General features: G+C 50.6%; 1 protein-coding gene across 1 annotated transcript; it reads left to right on the top strand.

The window, feature by feature from the left end:
- The first annotated feature begins 464 nt into the window (after window positions 1-464).
- LOC123127618 (negative regulator of systemic acquired resistance SNI1) lies at window positions 465-22,030 on the top strand. Its single transcript, XM_044547373.1, has 15 exons — window positions 465-683; window positions 823-889; window positions 2,129-2,222; window positions 2,611-2,673; window positions 2,792-2,881; window positions 3,264-3,332; window positions 9,226-9,307; window positions 9,392-9,441; window positions 9,638-9,823; window positions 9,903-9,973; window positions 10,044-10,113; window positions 19,006-19,071; window positions 20,374-20,526; window positions 21,078-21,202; window positions 21,389-22,030. The coding sequence occupies exons 1-15, from the start codon at window positions 563-565 to the stop codon at window positions 21,465-21,467; spliced, it is 1,386 nt and encodes a 461-aa protein (XP_044403308.1). The 5' UTR covers window positions 465-562; the 3' UTR covers window positions 21,468-22,030.
- Window positions 22,031-22,256: the final 226 nt, after the last annotated feature.

The following is a 22,256-nucleotide window of genomic DNA, read 5'->3' as shown; positions in this document are numbered from 1 at the left end:
TCATCTTTTCTATATCCTCTGTAGTCGCTGGGTATTGAGTCTTACTCAACTTCACACCTTGCAAAACAGGCAAGACCCATTCTTGGACTGATTTATTTTGAAATTTTCAAAACTTTATCAAGATATGTGCTTTGTGATAGTCATATCAAGCATCTCGATCTATCTTTATAGATCTTGATGCCTAATATGAGAGCAGCTTCTCCTAAATCCTTCATCGAAAAACTCTTGTTTAAATATTTATTTAAACGATACGGCGCCTTGTAGTCGACGGGAATGTCAAATCTAGGATTTAAATTCTGATGGACTTGGCGTACCACCGTCCTTTTAACCATCCAATCACAACAGGTTTTTTTGCGATGAAGATGGATGTTTGAGGATACAAATTCACGTCCGGTTAGTTTGAACTAGGTTAAAAAACGAAAGATGAAATAAGCTATACATCCTGAGATAGAACCAAAGACGAAAGGAGTCATCTCATCACCTCGGCACTAGCACCACGAGACCTTATTTCCCGCCTCTCCGACGGGCTCCCGCCGAGAGAAACCGCCAAACCCTCCAAAATATGCCGCCCTCCCGGGAGCAGCCCGCCGCCGCCGCCGCCGATGGCGGCGTCGAGGAGAATGTGATGGCCATCCTCGACTCTTTCGTCGGCATCAAGGATTCCCGTGACCTCCACGACGACCGTACCCCCCCCCCCCCCCCCCCCACCCACCTCACCCCAACCCCTTCTCTTAGTTCCTCCCAACAATTTGTAGGTCTCGTTCCCCGTTCCACTTGCTTGCTGATCCCGGCGCTAACTCGTTGCCTCACCAATCTACTCAGGAGCCGCTTTTTTGGAGGCCGTGCGCTCCGTCTGCCTGGCCGGCGACAAACCCTCGACCCCCACTGAGTACGGAACTCATCGCTCGTAAAGTAGTTTAGTCTCCTGACACCTGCTGTTCAGCACGATACTTATACTAATCTGCGAATTATTCAGTGTGGAAAGCTCTATACTCTCTCGATTCCTTTACCAGAGCTAATTCGCTTGCTAATTGATATATGGTTTACTTTATTTTGTCGGGCAAATTTGATTGAATGATTCACCTTTCTGTGTCATCTCATAGGACGGACACTAGTCTGTAACTATCTTTTGATACTTAGAAAGACGAAGGAACTGACTATATACTTTAACTCATATTCTGATTCCATTTCCGCATCATGATAGTGACATATGTGTATATGCTTCTATTTTTCCCAGTTCAGTCATATAATACTGCATCTGCACATGTTTCCGTCTTCTTATTGTTCATTTCAGTTTCAAGAGGAGGAGCAGTATTTTTTTAGCTTGCTCAAATTAGTAGATTGTTGTTCAACGAATGGGTGGGATACAAAATGAAAGGGGGGCAGTAAGTTCAGTACATCCCAATATTACAATGTACCAAACTAATAGGGAAGTCATGCCACAATTTATTATTACAGAAGTATTGAGTGATTGTGTTCACATCTGTGTCAATATCATATCGGAGTAACACCAAAATAAATACGCCTGAACATGAAGGAAGACTAAAGTGTTGCTCCTCTTTCTTCAAACATATAATCTGGTATCTTCGTAATTGTGATGCACTGCAGTTTCACCTTCTATGAGTACTGCTACCTCCTTTCCGGTTATAAGGCTTGCGTGTATCTCTAGGTTGACAAATGGACCAACGTAATACAAGTTATATCGTAAAAAATATATCATTAGAAACTTCAAATCGTATACTTTCTAATGGTATTAATTTTAGACTATATAATTCATCTTATCTTGGTCAAATTATAAATCAAGGGATACGCACAAGCCTTATAGACCGGAAATGAGGCAGTAGCATTCTAGTGGCAAGAAAGTCATCTTCCATCATGCCCCCTAGCCTTGTCTTAATGATCTTTGAACGGGAAAGCACTCGTTCAACTTTTGGTATTGAAACCCATAGACCATAGTAACAAGCAAACAAAGCATCTACCAATCAAGTACATATGTGAATGTGCAAGTATGTTACAAACATTCTTATTCCACTCTTCCACTGAATGAATATTTCGTGTAATCTTATGTGAGAAGTATTTGCTGAGTTTGACATGGGAATTATTTATGTAAATCTTTTACTTCTGGAAGGAGAATGTACGATGCTGTCTTTCAGATCTTTCAAAGCAGCAGCTCTTTGGAGCTAACCATTGCAAGTTTCCATCTCTTAATGGAGCTGGGCAAGGTGAAATGTTCTCTACCCCTTTCTCTCTCTTTCTGCCACCTTCGTGCAAGTTGACATGCCCCTTGTCCCTCCATTTGTCTATCATGGTACTTTTGACAATGGGGAGATAGATTCTGGCCTGCTATGTTAGCCATTCTCATTCATATCCGTTAGCAGAGAAAAGCCACTGATTCGGCAATGTTTCTTTTTGTTGTGTAGCATGACTAATATTCACTTAACTACCCAAGCAGTGCTCCTTTTGTGGTTTAGGGGAGCTCCATTTTATCATTACTATACTACACTGATATACCACTAAACTGTAACATGTAAAAACCTATATGCTGTTAAGTTAGTATATTGTCATTTCATGGCTCATCTCATTTTGTGTGCTTTTGATGTTAACTTGCAGCAATATCCAAGAGTATATTTGACAAATTCTGGTTCCCATCCAACTCTAGTTATAGTTAAAGAGGTAAAGGGTGACATAATGTATTAGATGTTTTTTCAACAAACTATGTACTGTTGTATGTTTTATACTTCTATATTGAATTTAAAAATCTAACATGCATAACTAATTTCCCATTTTCCAGTCATGGTCACCATTTCTCCTTGGCAACAATGTAGCTTCTGGTGAGCTTGGGAGAAACACCAGTCGCTCAGATCACCTCTTTGATTCTTTGGTAAGCTGGTATTAGTGTGCTACATTATTTTCTTATGCTGTATTCATATTTGCAAATTCTGTTTTCCTGCTTATGATCATATTCGTCTTGAGTTTCCTGCTCTTATTGGACCAAGAAGCATATCCTCACTGTATGTTCTTGGGGCCTGGGTATTTTAGCCTACATTATGCCTTTACAGGTTTTCTTCCTAGCCACTTGATTACTTGAGTTCCTTGAAGACTACTTTTTACTGTTGTATTATATGTTGGTAAATATTTTAAGTGGGAATTAGGAACTGTCTTTTGGATGTTAAAGACTATTTTGCAATACTTATTATCATAGTATTTGGCTTCCTCATTTTTCTGTGTCAGGAAGTATCTGATTCAGTTTTACCCTTCTTTAGAGATTTTCTTTGTTGACCGAAGCTATGGTTGAAGCATCGAATGACACAGGTGCTAATAATGGGCTTAAGGTAAATCCCTGATGGTCTCTAACTCCAGAGAATATTGGAAAAGTCCACTTCTCAAACTTAAACTTCCATGAATGTCCACTTTTAAGTCACAAACTCAACTGTCTGAGTTGCGACTTGAACTATCCTGTCCATTTTTCAATCACAGGTGGTTTCAGTTGACGCAGATGCCACATGTACGCACATCAGTACCATGTCACTACCATGTCACTACCATGTCATTTAACAGATCAGTTCAAGTTGACTGGATGGATGAGTCTAGGTTAAACCACCGAAAGAGGCCTACCCCTGATCCACTTATCCTCCCAGAATCTAATAGATTTGCCATTCCCCACACTAAATGATCCAAACTGAACAAATTTATCCTTAACTTTCATGAGGCCCTTCCAAAAGTGAGAGTCCATTGGTTTGGCTTTAATCGCCATGAGTGATTTTTGCCCCAAATACTTACTTCATAGGAGTGACTGCTAAATTTCATCCTTGCTTAGCAGCTTAAACAACCATTTACTCATAAGTACATAATTTTTTACTAGTAATTTATGAATCCTGAGGCCACCCTGGTCTTTAGGGGTACAGAAAGAATTCCCATCGTGCTAAACGATCCTTTCTCTTGTGCTTCTGGAGAAAAATCCTGCTTGTTGTCTCCAAAATGGCAACAAAAAAGTTTGTGTTCTTTAACTAAGTCTGAAACGTGACTATGTTTAGCCAGGTCCCCGCAAAAAAAAACTAAGTCTGAAACGTGACTGTTTAGCCAGGTCCCTAAAACTCTTGCTATTCCAAAAAATCCCTCTCATTTCTTACTATTCTTTCATTTTGAGAACCGCCAAAGTAAATGATACCTAATAAAGATTGTAGAGTAGTATGCGGGAGAGAAAATGCACCTTAGGTGCTCTCATTCCATCGGCAGCAATATATATGGTACAATGTACAGAGGCGCAATGGCGCTCGAGAAGAGAGGAGAGAGTGGGCGACGTGCGCAGTGGGGGGCAGATCGTGTGCATGTACGTGGGTGAGCACGTACGTGCATGGGATCGCCATGCAACTGTCAACACCCCGTCGCAGCTGCAGCATCTGGTGGCCGGATGCACAAGCTGGATCGGAAGTCGTAAAAGGCTGGTGAAGGCAGCCCTTTGATGAGCACATCCGCGAACTGCTGCGTGGTCGGGACGTGCAAAACACGAAACTCGCCGAGGGCAACCTTCTCCCGGATGAAGTGGATGTCCAACTTGATATGTTTCGTGCGCCGATGGTGAACGGGGTTCGCCGCCATATAGACAGAGGAGATGTTGTCGCAGAACACCACAGTTGCCTTGGGGAGAGGGACGTGGAGCTCGCCGAGGAGTTGTCGGAGCCAGCAGCACTCGGCCACGACGTTGGCGACGGCACGGTATTCGACTTCCGCGCTCGAACGGGAGACCGTGGCTTGGCGCTTGCTCGACCAGGACACAAGTGCATCGCCGAGGAACACCGCGTAGCCGGAGGTGGACCTCTGTGTGTCGGGGCACCCGGCCCAGTCGGCATCAGAGTACGCCACGAGGTCGAGGTTGGTGGAGCGGTGGATGTGGAGACCGAGGTCCGTCGAGCCGCGAAGGTAGCGCAGAATGCGCTTCACCAGAGTGAGATGAGCTGCGCGTGGATCATGCATGACGAGGCAGCACTGGTGAACGGCGTAGGCGATGTCCGGGCGCGTCATCGTCAAGTACTGGAGCGCACTGACCAGGCTGCGGTACTCGGAGGCGTCAGGCACCGGCGCACCGTCCATGGCAGACAGCTTCGAGTGCGTGTCGACCGGCGTGGAGACTAGCTTGCAGTCCACCATATTGGCACGGTCCAGCAGGTCCTCGACGTAGGAGCGCTGCAAGAGGAAGAAGCCGGCGTCGTTCCTGGTGACTGCGATGCCCAGAAAATAGTGGAGTGCGTCGAGATCCTTCATGGAGAACTCCGCCGAGAGCTGCTGCTGGAGGCGTCGAAGGAGAGCTGGCGACGACGCGGCGAGTATAATGTCGTCGACGTAGAGGAGAAGGTAGGCCGTCCCACTGTCGTTGTGGAGCATGAACAGGGACGAATCCGAGCGCGAGTCGAGGAAGCCGAGGGTGCGGACGAACGCGGCGAACCTGGCGAACCTGGCGCGCGGCGCTTGCTTGAGGCCGTAGAGTGACTTGTCGAGGAGGCAGACGTGGTCGGGGTGGGACGCGTCGACGAAGCCGACCGGTTGTTGGCAGTACACGCGCTCGGAGAGGTGGCCATGAAGAAACGCGTTCTTCACGTCCATTTGGTGAACGGGCCACCCCCGCGAGGCTGCCACCGTGAGGACGGCACGGATCGTGGCCGCCTTGACCACGGGCGAGAAGGTCTCGTCGAAGTCGACGCCCGGTCGCTGTGAGAAGCCGCGCACCACCCATCTGGCCTTGTAGCGTTCGAGACTCCCATCAGACTTGAACTTGTGCCGAAAAAGCCATTTGCCAGACACAATGTTTGCTCCAGGAGGACGGGGAACAAGGCTCCACGTTTGGTTCTGCATCAACGCCGAGTATTCATCCTGCATCGCAGTTAGCCAGTTTGGATCGCGCAAAGCAGTACGCACGGATTTGGGTATGGGAGAGATCGAGGAAGCGACGGTGGTGTGTAGATTTTGGTGATATTTAGGGTTTGGGAAGAACTTTCCCGCCTGGGCGCGTGTGATCATTGTGTGCGTGGGAGCGATGGGGACCGTGTGTTGAGGAGGGTGGGGAACGGTATTAGGAGTGGCTGGAGTGGTCGTAGGGAGGGGGGAGGGATGATCTGTCGTGGGCGAGGCGGGTGCAGATGTTGGTGAGGGTGGAAGCGGCGATGATGGGTTATCGCATGTGGAACCGGCGATGGGAGGGGTGGTAGGGTTTTGGGCGGCGACGAGAGGCGTAGGGTTTTGCGCACTGGGGTTCGTGCGGGCTCGGCGTGGGACGGGAAGTGGTGGTAGGAGCTCGGTTAGGTCAGGGTGGGAGTCCTGGTCAGGCGTGGCGCGTTTGTGTTGGAAAGGGAAGCTGGACTCGTCGAACACAACATGTCTAGAGATGAGGACGCGGCCGGTCGCAGGGTTGAAGCATCGATAGCCCTTGTGATCTTGGGAGTAGCCAAGGAAAACACATGGGACTGATCGGGGGGCCAGTTTGTGAGGTGATGTGGCCGTGATGTTGGGAAAGCAGCGGCAGCCAAATACGCGCATGGCAGAGTAGTCGGGATGTACCCCGTACAACAGGAAGAATGGCGTGTGCTGGTGGCGCGGGCGACACGGTCGGCGGTTGAGCAGGAAGGTGGCGGTTTGGAGTGCTTCGGCCCAGTAGGAGTAGGGCATGGAAGCATGGATGAGAAGGGATCGTGTGATGTCATTAAGGGTGCGGAGAGCACGTTCAGCGCGCCCATTTTGTGGTGATGTGTATGGGCACGACATGCGCAGTACTATACCAAGCGAAGAGAAGAACTGACGGGCGGCGAAGTTTTCAAACTCACGCCCGTTATCGGTTTGAACGGTGAGTACAGGAAGGTTGAAGTGAGTGCAAACCATGTGAACAAACGCACGCAATGTGGGGAACACATCAGATTTCAGTTTAAGGGGAAACGTCCACATGAAATGATTGTAATCATCGACAACGACTAAGTAGTACTGAAAACCGGACAAGCTAAGTACTGGCGAGGTCCATACATCACAATGGATAAGCTGAAATGGAAAGTAAGAGACATGATCTGAAGAACTAAAAGGTAAACGATGGCTTTTTCCTAGTTGGCAAGCGGTGCAGACGTCGCCGGCGGAGCGGGGAGCGGTGATGGAGGCGCGGCGAAGAGTGGAGTCTAGACCATCATCACCAAGATGGCCGAGACGACGATGCCATGTGTCACGGGTGACTGCAGTGAAAGCGTGGGGCGCTTGAGACGGGTGCGATGGGTGGAGTGGGTAGAGCTCGTCCGGCGAGTCAGAGCGGAGGATCACCGCCTTCGTTCTTCGATCCTTGAAAGAAAAACCACAGTCATCAAATTCTACATTAACTGGGTTATCGCGTGCAAGGGCTTTAACAGAAATGAGATTCTTGATTAAGTGAGGAGAGATAAGAATGTTGCGGAGAGAGAGAGGATAAGATGAAGTGGGAATGGTGTGTTGGCCGATGTGTGTGACTGCTAAGGTTGATCCATCACCAACTACGATATCAGGAGAGAAACTAGGGCGAGATGAGGAGAGCATACTAGAGGAGGAAGCCATGTGTGAGGTCGCGCCAGAGTCCAACACCCAGTCCCCGCCGGAGTTCGGCGGCGCCTGCCCTTGCTGCATGCTCATGGCGTTGAGCGCCTGAACAAGAGCGGCCTGATCCCAGGCCGACTGTGGGGCAGCGGCAGGCGCACCGTGGTTGATGCCGTAGATAGGATGCGGAGGGACCGCACCCATCTGCCAGTGCGTCGGGGGAGCCGATGCAGGTGGGGGAGCTGCGCCGTACTGTGCGGCGACGCCGGCGAAAGGCGTCGGACCACCGGGGCAGGGCTCAGGATGCCCGCACCGGGGGCATGGGGGCGCCAGGGCATGGGCCATGCGTGGACCATGCCCGTCCAGGGCGCTGGAGTAGGCGCTGGCGGGCGCGGTGCAGACGTCAAGCCCCCGCCAGAGCCCCTGCCCTTTCCTCTGCCGCGGCCGCCCCCGCCGGAGCGGTTGTTGTGGTCGCTGCCCCCGCCTGGGTTCTGTGCGGCGCGCCCGGCGTGTAGCGCGATGTCGTGGGGGGCCTCGTCAGCTTGGCGGCTCTCCTCCAGAAGGAGGAAGGCGCGGCAGCGCAGGAAGGTGGGAAAGGGTGTCTGCATGGTCAGGATGGGCACATCATAGCGAAAGCGAGGATGGAGACCACGGATCATGTTAAGGACCTGGTCGCGGTCACCGACGTGTTCGCCGAGGTCCGCCAGCCGGTCAGCATAGTCCTTGAGGCGGGCGAAGTAGGAAAGGATGGAGGACGAGCCTTGGTCGATGCGGCGAAACTCGGTGGCGAGCAGGACAAGCTGGTGCTCGCGGTTCTCCAGGAAGATGGAGCAGATGGCGTCCCAGACTTTGGCGGCGGTGGCGCCGCGCCGGTGCACCAGGCCGAAGATCTCCGGGCTCACCCGATTGTAGAGCCAGGAGAGGACGTGAGCGTCGTCCTGGAGCCAAGCGGCGTCAGGGCGGCGCGGGGAGCCGGTGAGGTGGTCGGTGACGCCGGACTTCTGGAACTGAACTTCGAAGAGCGTACGCCAGGTTGAGGCTGAGCACGATGGGGACGGGCTGGTTGATGAAGACACCGGCGAGCGGCGATTGGTTTGGCGGTGCGGCGGAGGAGCTCGCCTCGGTGTCGTGGCGAGTGAGTAGCGCACCCTGGGCAAGTGCATCGGGTGTGAGAAGGGGCATGGTGCGGATCGGGCTCGGAGCACCGCCGCGAGTAGACGGGGGTGGAGGAGGAGGCGGCGGCGGCGGTGGCGGAGGATGCGCCATGGCCGCGGGCAGAGGGCAGCGGAAGTAGGTGTCTAGAGAAGGCTGGTAACTGATACCATGTAGAGTAGTATGTGGGAGAGAAAATGCACCTTAGGTGCTCTCATTCCATAGGCAGCAATATATATGGTACAATGTACAGAGGCGCAATGGCGCTCGAGAAGAGAGGAGAGAGTGGGCGACGTGCGCAGTGGGGGGCAGATCGTGTGCATGTACGTGGGTGAGCACGTACGTGCATGGGATCGCCATGCAACTGTCAACAAAGATAACCTGAGGGTGTACCTCAAATTAGGAAGGGTCACACTACGAGTTTTTCTGTTCTGGTATCGCATTCCTTGGCAGTACTATAGAAACTTTGCATCTATAATATACATTTCTTTGTCTGTTGTTGAGATTTGAAGCTTGTTCTGTTCTGTAATTTAGCATATAGAGAACATGGTGCTGTTCCAATATCTCGTTCGCACACTTGAGGCTGATTTTGTACCTCGTCATATTGCATATAAAGGTAAAAGTGCCTGTCAACTTAACTGTTTTACATTCCTGTGTATAAGACAATATATTCTTAAACATTCTTGTGATTTTGTTGCAGAGTCATTAGACTGGGTGATTATCAGGGAATCTGTTTTAAGCGTGCTTCTGGTAAGACCTACCTACATCTGTAATTTATAAAAAGTAGCTTAGCTTTCTGGGCTAAAACTTTGTTTGTTGTTTCTTTGCCTCGTCATATTTTGTTGAAGATTTTTTTTTACCACTGACATAGTCACAGTTACGTGAAAGTATTGCAACGTCTGCGTTATTTTATGACATTTTTGGAATCCCTAATATTCATTAACAGGGATCGCGAAAACTGGTATTCAAAATGTTTGTCAAGAACTGCATATCCCTTCTGAACCAACATCAGCGGGAAGTTGAAGATGACATATCTTCTAAATCAGCATCTGATTTAGATTCTTCCTTAACCTTTTCATTGCTTGAGTTTGAAAGAGAAGCGCTTATATCCGTGAAAAAACTTTTCATTATGGTGAGCTATATCATAGTGTTTTTGATCATACACAGATTGTGTGAAGTGCAGATGCTAACTATTTCAGTTTTTTTTGTAGGTTATAAACCTTGACTTGATTAGGAAAGAAGCAGACAAATTGGGCCTGACTTCAAGGGCTGATGGCCTCAGGTTTGGTTCTTAGTTTCATTTTCTTAAGAATGTAACCATTGTGCCTGACATTCCATTTCCTTCTCTGTAGGAATCCTATCCTGGAAGTTATTCTAGAGGAGCTAACTTACAACACAATCTACTTATCCCCATTTCTTTTGGTAACTGCAAACCACTGCATCCTTCTGGCCTCTTACTCATTTTTCATGGATATCTTAATCTTATCATAATGTTGAACTTGCACGAGAAACTGAATGGGTGGTTCATTGTAAACCCACTCAAAGTTCCTAGTAAAGCTTGTCTGAATGCTTACCAATTTTCACTTTGTTATGAGTTCGCTTGATGCCAGCTAAAGATAGGAAATAAAGACCACATACTAAATTAGAATAGCTGACTTTACTTGAAATCTAGTAGTACTCTAATGTTCTGTTAATTCTTCAATCTGTTAGACCTTTCAGCCTGAGCATTGATAGTTGTGGATGACACTAGGAGAGTTGGGACAATTTTCGTTGGTTTATTTCTCACACAATGCCATGCCAACCTGAGGGGTTGGGGATACATATTTATAGGCTGCTAGCCAGCCAAGGCATATGCTAAGATGCTGCTAAGATGCCAGTCTAAGATGCTAGTCTAAGATGCTAACTGACAGTCCTTGATGGTCAAGAACAGAACTCTATCCTAACAGCCAGTCCTTGATGGTCCAGGACTTTATCCTCCTAACTGCCACAAGGACCATGTGCTGCAGCCCCACAAGGACCCTAGTACACAGACTTATCCATCATTCTCCCCCTAAGTCTTGTACGTCGTCTTGTGGGAGAGTTGAATCATCCCAATCCTGGAGCAAAGTTCGAGGAACTTGACCCTCCCAAGGGGCTTGGTGAGCAGGTCTGCGAGCTGATCCTTGGTGTTGATGTAGCTCGCCTCGATGCTCCCTTCTTCCACACAGCTGCGGATGAAGTGATACCTCAGTCGGATGTGCTTGCTCCGTTCGTGGAACACGGGGTTCTTTGCCAGGGCCAGGGCGGACTTGCTGTCCACCAGGAGCTGCACCGTTCTGGTGTCTTGAACGAGAAGATCACCAAGCAGTCGAGCAAGCCAGAGCGCCTGAGTACAGGCGGTGGAGGCCGCTATGTACTCAGCCTCACAGCTGGACAGGGCCACCACCTGCTGCTTGACTGATTGCCAACTCACGAGACACTTGCCGAGGAAGAGGAGGATCCCGCTCGTGCTCTTGCTGGTGTCGATGTCGCCGGCGTGGTCGCTGTCGCTATACCCGACGAAGTGTGCCGCCCCAGGGCACCTAGGGTAATGGAGGCCCTGGTCGAGGGTCCCTGCTATGTAGCGGACGATCCTCTTCACTGCCTGCTGGTGTTCCGACGTTGGTCGCTCCATGAACCGACTGACATAGCCGACGGAGAATGCCAAGTCCGGCCGTGTGTGAGTGAGGTAGCGAAGGCTCCCCACAAGGCGTCGGTACTGCGTAGCATCCACTTCCTCCGTCGTGCTGTCGCGACTTAGTTTCAGCCTCTCCTCCATCGGAGTGAGAGCTGGATGGCAGTCGGTGAGCCCAGCTAGCTCAACGATGCGCTTGGCGTAGGCGGACTGTCGAAGCGCGATCCCGGAGTGGTCCTGGTGCACCTCAATCCCTAGATAGAAGGAGAGGAGCCCCAGGTCACTCATCTGGAACGTGGCCTTCATGTCTTCCTTGAACGCCGCCACCTCTGCATCTTTGGTGCCGGTGATCACCAGGTCGTCAACGTAGACGCCCACCAGCAGGGCATTTCCTCCACTCCCCCGTCGATAGACGGCAGCCTCATGCGGGCTCTGCTCAAAACCCATCTTCTTCAGCGTGGAGTCCAGCTTGGCGTTCCACGCCCTGGGTGCCTGCCGCAGGCCATAGAGAGCCTTGCGCAGGCGGAGCACCTTGCCCTCCTGGCCGGGAATCGTAAACCCCGGTGGCTGATGCACGTAGACTTCCTCCTTCAAGTCGCCATTGAGGAATGCCGACTTAACGTCCATGTGGTGGACACGCCAGCCCTCCTGGGCAGCCAGCGCAAGGAGAAGTCGCACGGACTCCATCCGTGCCACGGGAGCGAAAGCGTCGTCGAAGTCGACTCCTTCCTGCTGCAAGAAGCCTCGGGCCACCAAACGAGCCTTGTGCTTGATGATGGCGCCGGCTCCATCCCTCTTCAGCTTGAACACCCACTTAAGGGTGATTGCGCGGTGACCTCGAGGGAGATCAGCAAGCTCCCAGGTGCGGTTTTGCTCGACCGCATCCATCTCCAACTTCATCGCGGCGCGCCATGCCGCGTCTCTCTCGGCCTCTGCAAAGGACCGTGGTTCGCCGTCTTCACACACGAGCTGTAGCTGCGCCTCCAGGTCACGTGGCACCAGTCCTGGCACCGGCTGGTCGCCGAGCACATTATCCATCGTACGGTACCGCAGCGGTTCGCCTCCATACCATGCGTCGACCCGCTCCTCGTCGTGAGTGAGCGGGGAAGCGAACTTCATCGGGTTGTGCTCTGCGTGAGCTGGTGCTGATGAAGACGAGCCCGGAGTGGCGACCGCCGGGGCTGGAGTATGCGGCGTCGCTGGTTGTGGTGTCGTCGGTGTAGCAGGCGCCGGAGTCGATGTAGTTTTGGGGGCCGGGGTAGACGTGCCCGGTGAAGAGGAGCTGCTTGCTCCCCCAGCTTCCTTGAAGTGAGCGTACTCGACAATGAAGTCGTCATACGTCGGCGTCGAGCCGTCGTCCACCGCCTTGTCCCATTGCCACCCTCGCCCTTCGTTGAACACGACGTCTCGCGCTGTGCGCACACGTTGTGTCTTTGGGTCGAGGATGCGGTAGGCCTTTGAGCCCTCCGCGTAGCCGATGAAGACTCCCGGAATGCTCCTGTCGTCGAGCTTGCCGATGTGGCCGAGCTCCTTGGCGAACGCAAGGCAGCCAAAGACCCGCAAATGAGAGACCGCCGGCTTCCGCCCATGCCAGGCCTCGTACGGAGTTCTGCCGTCGAGTGCCTTAGTAGGAGAGCGGTTGAGGATGTAGACGGCCGTTAGCACCGCCTCTCCCCAGAAGACAGTCGGCATCCCTCTCTGCTTGAGGAGAGCCCGAGCCATCCCCACAACCGTCTGGTTGCGCCGCTCGACGACGCCGTTTTGCTGCGGGCTGTACGGCGCGGAGTAGTGGCGCTGGATGCCCTCATCGGCGCAGTACGACGCGAATTCAGCCGCCGTGAACTCGCCGCCGTTGTCAGTGCGCAACACGCGCAATTTGCGGCCGCTCTCCGCCTCCACACCAACCTGCGCGCGCCTGATGGCGTCCGCCGCTTCTCCCTTACTGCCGAGGATCATCACCCACATGTAGCGGGAGAGATCGTCGACGAGCAGCAGGAAGTAGCGTCGACCTCCTGGTGTGGCTGGCGTCACCGGGCCGCACAGGTCTCCGTGCACGAGCTCCAGCTTCTCCTTAGCCCGAAAACTCGCCTGTTGGGGAAAGGGGAGTCGTCTTTGCTTTGTCAGTACGCAGATGTCGCAGAACTGCTCCACATGGTCGAGGCATGGCAGGCCTCGCACCATCTCCTTGGCACTTAGACGCTTCAGGGCCTCAAAGTGAAGGTGCCCAAAGCGCTCATGCCACCGCCACGCCTCGTCGTCTCGACGGACAGCGAGACAGACCGGTTGTGCCACCTGCACATCAAGGACGTAGAGTCGATTTTCACCTCTGGGCACCTTGGCGAGAAGGCGACGCTGGCGATCCCAGATGCGTAGGACCCCATGCTCAATCAGCACGCGTGAGCCGTTCTCATCCAGCTGTCCCAAGCTGATGATGGAATTCCTTAGCGCGGGGATGTAGTAGACACCGGTGAGCAGCCGGTGCTCTCCCATCTTGGTGGTGAAGATGACGGAGCCGACGCCCTTTATCTCCACAGCGGAGGCATCCCCGAACTTGACGGAGCCTCGCGCATCGGAGTCGAGCTCGGCGAAGAATTCCCTTCGACCGGTCATGTGGTGGGTGGCGCCGGTGTCGAGGCACCACCCCGTAGCCTTGTCCTTCCCGGAGCCATCGCTGAGAAGAGCATGTGCTTTTGGCTCATCGAGGTGGATGAAAGCCTTTGCGACTGGAGTCGCCGAGGGTAGCTCAATGCTTGCATGCGCCATGAACAGAGCCGTCTCCTCCTCCTTCGCCTGTGCGACGTGAGCCTGGCCTTGTCGTGGTTGCCGACACTCATTGGCCCAATGGCCAAACCGGCCACAGTTGTGGCAACTGTTGTCTTGTGCCGGCCTGGGCTTGCCAGCGGCGCCGTCCTTGGCGCCTCCGCGGGCGTCACCTTCGGCACGTCCTTGTGCCCTGCCCGGGGGGCCTCTTCGCGCCTTACGCTGCTTGCCACGCTTGCGGCCGCCCGTCGAGGAGGAAGGCTCCCCCTTCTTCTTGTCACCAAGGCTGGGATCCCACTGCTCCCGAGTTAGGAGCAGCTTCCCGCCGGTGGTGACGGGCCCCGAGGGGGGCTGTGGCTCGTCGGTGTCGACGACCTTGAGTCGACCTATCGCCTCCTCGATCGTCATCGTGGAGAGGTCCAGCAACGACTCGATCGAGCGAGCCATCTGCTTGTACTTCTCGGGAATGCACCGAAAAAGCTTCTCGACAGCTCTCTCCTCGGTGTAGGTGGCATCGCCAAACTTCACCATCTTCTGCAGCAGAGTGTTGAGACGGAGAGCAAAGTCATCAACGTCCTCACCTGGCTTGAAGCCCAGGTTCTCCCACTCCTTACAAAGTGCCTGCAGGGTGGACTTGCGAGCACGGTCGCTGCCGATGCGTGCTGCGGCGATGGCGTCCCAAGCCTCCTTGGCAGTCCGCTTGTTGGAAAGCGAGAACTGCATCTCGGGCGGGACTGCGGCAATGAGGGCGTCCAGCGCCCGTCGATCCTCTAGGTGGTCGACGTTGCTGTCCTGGACTGCCTCCCACATGCGCCGCACCTGGAGCCTGACCTTCATGATCCCGGCCCACTCGACGTAGTTGGTTTTAGTGAGGGTAGGCCACCCAACACTGGAACCAACATCCCTGACCACAGTCCGGACCTCGTAGAGGCCGCGGTCCTGGTCGTTGCAGCCGCCGTCGCGGTGCGCGCCTCCACCTGGAGCGCGGGCGTGCTCGGCTGCCCACTGCGCCGTCCGCTCCTGCGCCACTTTGGCGCGATCTGCGTCGGCGCCGTCGTCCGCAGGCGCGGAGCTGCTGGAACTGCCGGGGCTGCCGCGGAGTGCCTTGGCATCCGCCGTAGCCTCACGGGCTGCTTCTGCTGCTGCTGCTGCTTCTACCTCCGCCCTGGCTGCTTCTACCTCCGCTCTGGCTGCTGCCAGCTCCGCTGCAGCCAGCCTCGACACTCTTGCCGCCGCAGCAGCCGCTGCTACAGCCGCTCGCTCACGCTCCTCTGCCACGGCGCGCTCGGCCTCTTGCCGGCGCCGCATGCTCGAGGTAGCCGTGTGCTGAGAGCGACCTGCAGACATGGCTCGCTGCAGGGGGGCTGTTGCGTGAAGAGGAGGCTGATGAAGACGAGCTGCTGCTCGACAGTCCGGAGGGAGGAAGGTAACCAGAGGCAGACGGAGCAGCTGCTGCTACCGACTTGGGCTGCTCACAGGAAATGCTCAGGGTGCAGGTTAACCTGGCTCTGATACCACTTGTTAGACCTTTCAGCCTGAGCATTGATAGTTGTGGATGACACTAGGAGAGTTGGGACAATTTTCGTTGGTTTATTTCTCACACAATGCCATGCCAACCTGAGGGGTTGGGGATACATATTTATAGGCTGCTAGCCAGCCAAGGCATATGCTAAGATGCTGCTAAGATGCCAGTCTAAGATGCTAGTCTAAGATGCTAACTGACAGTCCTTGATGGTCAAGAACAGAACTCTATCCTAACAGCCAGTCCTTGATGGTCCAGGACTTTATCCTCCTAACTGCCACAAGGACCATGTGCTGCAGCCCCACAAGGACCCTAGTACACAGACTTATCCATCACAATCAGTAATCCGCACATGTGCTGGATTTTCCCCAGGAAAGGAAATGTGCACAACCCTTAAGCTTCCGCGTAATAGTTGTTGAGATAGCAGAATAAGATGTCTCCGTAGCTTTATAGTAACCGCACAGTCAAGCATAATGCCAGTTAAATTAGCTTTCGTTGTTACACATCTATAATTAATTTTCCTATTCCCTGTGTGATGTCCCTGTTGTATGGGGGATTCCTGTTCTTTTTTCCAAGATCATGCAGGAGAGCTGCATGTTCTACAATGTCATTTGAAAGGTATGACCCAAAGAAAAGACACAACCCAGAAAAAGGGAAACACACAGCCACCTAGGCAGCCTGAAACGACCTAAGGATTGCTACCACTAAAATACTTGTGCCGATGGCCATCCATGACCTCAAGCACAATCGTCCTCACCAGGCCACACCCTAGTCAATTACAAGTATAATCTGTAAGGCATGGGAAGCAGTCATCCACCATGGGAGTTTGCAGCAACAGCCAAAACGCCGCACCATCCGGCTATGACCTCGGCAACTCTTGTACAAGCATCACGGAGGCAGCAACAACTTTTTTTTTGGAAAAGGAGGATATACCCCCGGCCTCTGCATCTGGACGATGCATGCAGCCATTTTATTAATTATTCACAAAGACCATACAAAGTAATACATCAGTAAGCCTGAAGCCACCATCTAGGCAACACCTGTTGCTATTCCTATCCCTTAGATGAAGGTGTGCTGAATATCCGGGCCGAGTACCAAACAAACATTGCACCAAACCCTAACATCTAAAGTCGGATGCCCCAGCCCAGCCACACACCGGGACTGGGTCACACACCGGTCCAGTGCACTCTCAAAGATCACCGCAACCGTCTTCCACCGATCCCTCTCCAGAGCAAGCACTGACGCATCACCATTGCCAGGCTGCCGTCGACGCCACCACGGCGCCACACAGCGCCACCACCCTCCACGTATCCATCCACACGCGACCGTCGCCGAAACTCCGCGGCGCCATGCCACCAAGATCCGCCGCCAGCCATGCGGTAGATGTAACATCGCTCGTCCTCTTGTCCCCTCTAGCCAGTGGTTGCTCCAAAACGATGCCCCCAGGAGGGCGAACGACACCGCAGGCGTCATCATCGTCCGATCCGGTAGACCTAGATCTAGGGTTTCCCCCGGAACATCCCAATTGGGACTGCCGCTAAACGCCACCCAACCAAGACGAGCCCACCACCTTCCCATGCTCACCGAAGGCGACACCTCCATGAAGATGACGACGCCGCGAGCGTCGCTGCCGCCCAATCCAGAGGGATTTGGGTTTTCACCCCGGTACACGAGCAAAGGAGGGAGGCAGAGGCGGAATGGAGAACCTTGACGGCGCCTATATGTAGGGGACGGCGCCTGCACGCGTCGCCGTCGTCGTGGCCGGAAGATCCGGCCTTGGATTTCTCTGGGCTCCACACTTCCCCATCCTTTCCTCAGACGCGGCACCGACGACCAAGGGCAGCCGGAGACCAGATCGTGAGGCTTGGATTGGGACGGCGTCAGATCCGGGATGGGTGCCCCCGAGGCCACCACGCCCCGCAGGCACCACCCGCCGCCATCTTGCCGCCCGTGCGGCCAAGGGGGGCGGCCAGCACTTGCAACAACCGCCGGCCAAGGGCCGCCTCATGAGGCCGCCGCCTTGGTTCCAAGTCCCCCGTGCGCGGCAGGGCGGATAGGACCCTCACCGCCATCTTCCCCAACGGCCGCGCGGCGTTCCAGCGACCCCCTCCGATGGCAGTGAGGGAGAGGAGAGAGGGAGGGGCGGCCGGCGGTGGACTAGGTTTAGCGCCGCCCAAGTCGCCCCTGCGGGAGCGACGCGGGGACTGCGAGCTGTGATCACCTTAATTGTCAATTTCAGAGGCAGCAGCAACTAGTCCCTAGCGATGACCGACCTCCAGTTGCATGAGCATCAGGTTGACCAGGGGCAAATGAACCTGGTGTGGAGAATGGCCAATGCAGCCACTCCAACCACGACGCCTTCAAGGACCGTCTCCAGCCTGTCCAGCACCGTCAAGACTACCAATGACTAGCCATGGAACCGAACGGATAGAAGAGAGCCGGCAGTGATGAGGGTTTGGTGAGGTGGGAGAACGGCCAATGGTTTGGGAAGGGGTTGAGGCAGTGAGGGTTTGCTTCATGGGATTACAAGTTACCCTAACATTGGTCGTGTTATTTTTGAGAGCCCCCGTTTTAAATTCCACCGAATCTATACAAATCAGCTAAAGGTGACTGACTAGAGTTAAGGTCTCAGTAGAGATCTGATATGCATATTACTGACTACTTTGATTGCTTTGCTTCATGAGTAGTACTCAAACTTGCACAAGAATGTCTTAGTAATACCCATGATTGTACTTTCCAAATTCCTAACTTTTACGTCTTGTAAAGCAATCAAACCAAGACCTATGATGGTTAAGCAGCTACTATGTTAGTGTTTTGGGTCTTCATGTGGTTTTACAGGTAAAAGGGTGTTCCGGGGCAGCTGTACGGTTGAAACTGAAACTTGTCTCTTTTATTTTGGGTCATTTATATGGAATAGCTGTGCTGTAGCTGGCTATACACTAATAGAAACAGCACCACTATTGGGTGCAATAGCTGCCATAGCTGTATTAGCGGAACTCCATGCGTAGCGGTGATAGATAGCTATTTAGAAAACTACTTGGCAACTAAACTGTTTGCCAATGATTAGGCACATGGCTTAGTTTACCAGCTTCTTTTTTTGGTGAAGTGCGGACTTCGGAGTTTGGTCCATCGCTGATGGGTACCTCAAGTGTTTAATAACTGTTTGGACACAAGTTAGATATCTGGTGCCATTTAGATACGAAAACTTGCACCTTAAACTCTTAAATGCTATATGATCTTTTTTGGCAATGAAAACAAAGAGATCAAAGCTATTTAGATACCGGAACCTGTACGCATAATTTTGTTTCTATTTGCTGCTCATTTTCCTGGTACTCCACTTTGATAGTAAATTAATGACTTTGTTTATCAACCGCAACAGGCCTTCACGGAGTGGAAGTGGAAATTGCAGATTATCCTGCTGTACTTCTCAAGATATCAAGTTAAGGTATTCTAAATTTACTTTATAATCACCTGATTCTTAGCATGCAAATGCCTTCTGTGCAACTAAAGAAATGCCCCTTTGGAGACAGTGATTGGTGTTTCAGTATATACAGCAGAAGTGTGACAATTGTTGTATCAAATGTTGGTATCAACTGTTGCTCTCCAGTTGATACAAATTTTCTTGCCTCTTAGATAGGCTCTCCAAATGTTCCACCCCCATCATGTCTTCATTGGCATTATCTGGACTGGTTTGTTTTATTAATTACATAGGACTTGAATATGTACCTATAATTTCAAACTGAGTTCTGAAATAAATGGAACATCATTTAAAAAATTCTACAAGTTTAATCTGACAGACAGAATCACCTTGAATTTGGCCACAACGAAAATGAATTCCAATGCTGAAACAGCAATATTGGTTCTCAAAGCTTAGGCTATCATTTGCAGGCTTATCCACAGCACTTAGATCATCTCAAACACACTTGACTTTAAAATGACACCACAATAGTAAACTTTATGCTAAATAGACATCACAAGAGCAAACTTTGTGGTAAATAACACTCCCGGGGAATATTCCATTGTGAGTTTCATTTAGAATGACACAAAGCGCTTCTCTTCCCTGCCTCCATCTCTTATCAACCAGTGACGTCCATTACCCTGTTTCCTAGGCTGCATGCATGTTTAGCTCCACTCTCAACCATGCATATGGTACCCCCTCCGATCGATTATAAGTGTTGCAGTTTTGAACTAATATTAGTTCAACCTTGGTTCAAAACCGCGATACTTATTATGAATCGGAGGCGTACCATTTTACAGATCTTTTGCTCTTTCCTATGTTATTTGAAAGTCTAGCATGATTGGATTATTTGTCCTCTAAACAAGAATCTTAGGAGTGTTACTGACCTGTACAAACAATTGTTTTTTGGACACGTTGATAGAAGTTACAAGTACTACAGTTTAGATGTCAATTAGAAAAGGATGTCAAGTACTACTGTTTGGTTTTTATAGGCAACTTTTCCCACACACATGGAACTCTTATTTGTAGTAGCATTTTTGAGAGATAGACATCAAAATGCCAACTAACAGGTGCAGATGTATAGCACAAACTAACGTATTATTTATGAACTCAGTTTTCTGTGTGCATGGAGTTAAAATGACTAGAGAGATCATTATTAAATGTTAATATTGACATGCTAATTGGTGTATTGTCCTCGTTGTCTCTTCTACCTGAGAGCTTTCACATAAGTTCATTTTGTGATCAAAGCAAAATCATGGATGCTATTGCCACCTTTTTTGTTGCTCATAGTCTGCAGTCCGTACTCGGAGGTCAGATAATTCTCAACAAGATTTGACAGTGGAAAGCGCTCTGAGTATGTTTTCATCAGAAGCAAGCGCAAAGGCCATGGTTAAGATGATGTGTCCAGAAGTTGCTCAGCTTCTCTTAGCACATGCATACCAGGTTAGGGCATTAAGTGCCTGCTCCTTATTTTCTATGAAAGATTTTTTTGTCTAGATTTTGGACAGAGGCGACTAGATATTTGATTTGACCCCAGAAATGTATGTTTTGACCCTAGAAATAGTGACATGGAATAATATAGACGCATACACGTCTCCAGAATATAGTTTCTAAGGTGATACTCCTTGGTAGATAGGCAGTAAGCATATGTGTCTTTAACTCTAGCTTTTGTGTGCTAATACTTTCACAAAAATGTATGGCCATCTTTGCATTGTACTGTATATTGCCTGATTATCTGTCATTCAGGTTGAGAGCATAAACGCATCATTCATCCATTATTTGCCGCTAGCTTGATACTGTCTAGAGCATATTCTTTTTCTCTTTGTTTAATTGAAGAGCGTAATACTATTGTTATTAAGAAACTTGAACAGGCGGCATTGTAGATCTCTGTCATCCATGTTCCCACCCTGATGTTCTTCTGCTGTTCTGATATTCTTCCATTTACAGCAATCTACATCTTGGGTTATAATTTTGACAATCATAAAACCTTTCAGGTCTGCCTATCCGTTGATGGTGATTCTAGCGAAGCTAATGATGCAGCAAAAATGATGGGAGCGTCTCTTCTCGAGATATCTTGCAAGTTTGTGTTGGCTTTCCAGAATCTGAGAAAAATCAACACGTGAGTATTTTGTTGTGTTTATTATCGTAGCGGCCACCATGATTCTAAAGCTGTCAGGACTCAGGAGATGAGTGTCAGATGGTACTCTCGCTGCATGTCGGGCAGCCATATCAGACTATCAGTACGGATCTGCCAACAAATTCACTAAGTTCCCTATGCATTTAATTTCTGTATACCGTTTTGCAGGAACATTCAGATTTCACAGTTTGAGAAAGAAGCTTTGTTCACTGCAGCAACGCTGACAAGAAAACTGCAGAACGGGTGAAGATTGGAGACTTGGAAGTATTCATTTTGGATTTTGGAGACTTGGAAGCGATGGGATCAAATGGTTTATCTTAAGAGAACGATGGATCTTTGTCTCGTCTATTGCACGGCAAAGTATGTTACCTGTGTATATATATTTCGGTTATCTATTTCCTCTGTAGTAGAGTATCCGACCCTGACGTAAAGAACTGAAGCATCTGGGTTGCTCATCCCAGGGCAGATATCAAATTCACTTGGTTTTCTGCTCGGCAAATATGTACTAAAGAATGCTGGTTTCGTCTTACTCCCTTTGTTTCAAATTACTTGTGGCAGGTATGGATGTATTTAGATGTATTTTAGTTGTAGATACATCCATTTCTGCGACGAGTAATTTGGAACGGAGGGAGTAGATGGTAACCAAGCAAACCAGCCCGGGTGTACTAGAAGAGGCTGAAATCTAGGGCCTTGTTGTTAGCCCTGAGAGCAATGCTAATCTTGTTGTCCTCCGTACCTAAATACAAGTCTTTTTAGAGATTTCAATGTGAAGTACATACGGAGCAAAATAAGTGAATCTACTTTAAAATATGTCTATGTGTCTGTATGTAATCCCTATTGAAATCTCTGAAAAGATTTATATTTAGAAACGGAAGTAGTAGTACATCTAAATAGCTTATCCACTAACCTATTTTTCTCATACATGCAAGTATAGTATGTCACCTTGGAATACAACATGCATCGAGAAAAGTCCATCACAATATGTAATCATGCATAGGAAAAAACCCATGTCAACATGCAAAAATGCATGAGGATT

The sequence above is a fragment of the Triticum aestivum genome, chromosome 6A, assembly GCF_018294505.1.
Source record: "Triticum aestivum cultivar Chinese Spring chromosome 6A, IWGSC CS RefSeq v2.1, whole genome shotgun sequence".
NCBI classification, from domain to species: Eukaryota; Viridiplantae; Streptophyta; class Magnoliopsida; order Poales; family Poaceae; genus Triticum; species Triticum aestivum.
Note: the sequence above shows the minus strand (reverse complement) of the source record. Positions and strands in the feature narration are given on the sequence as shown.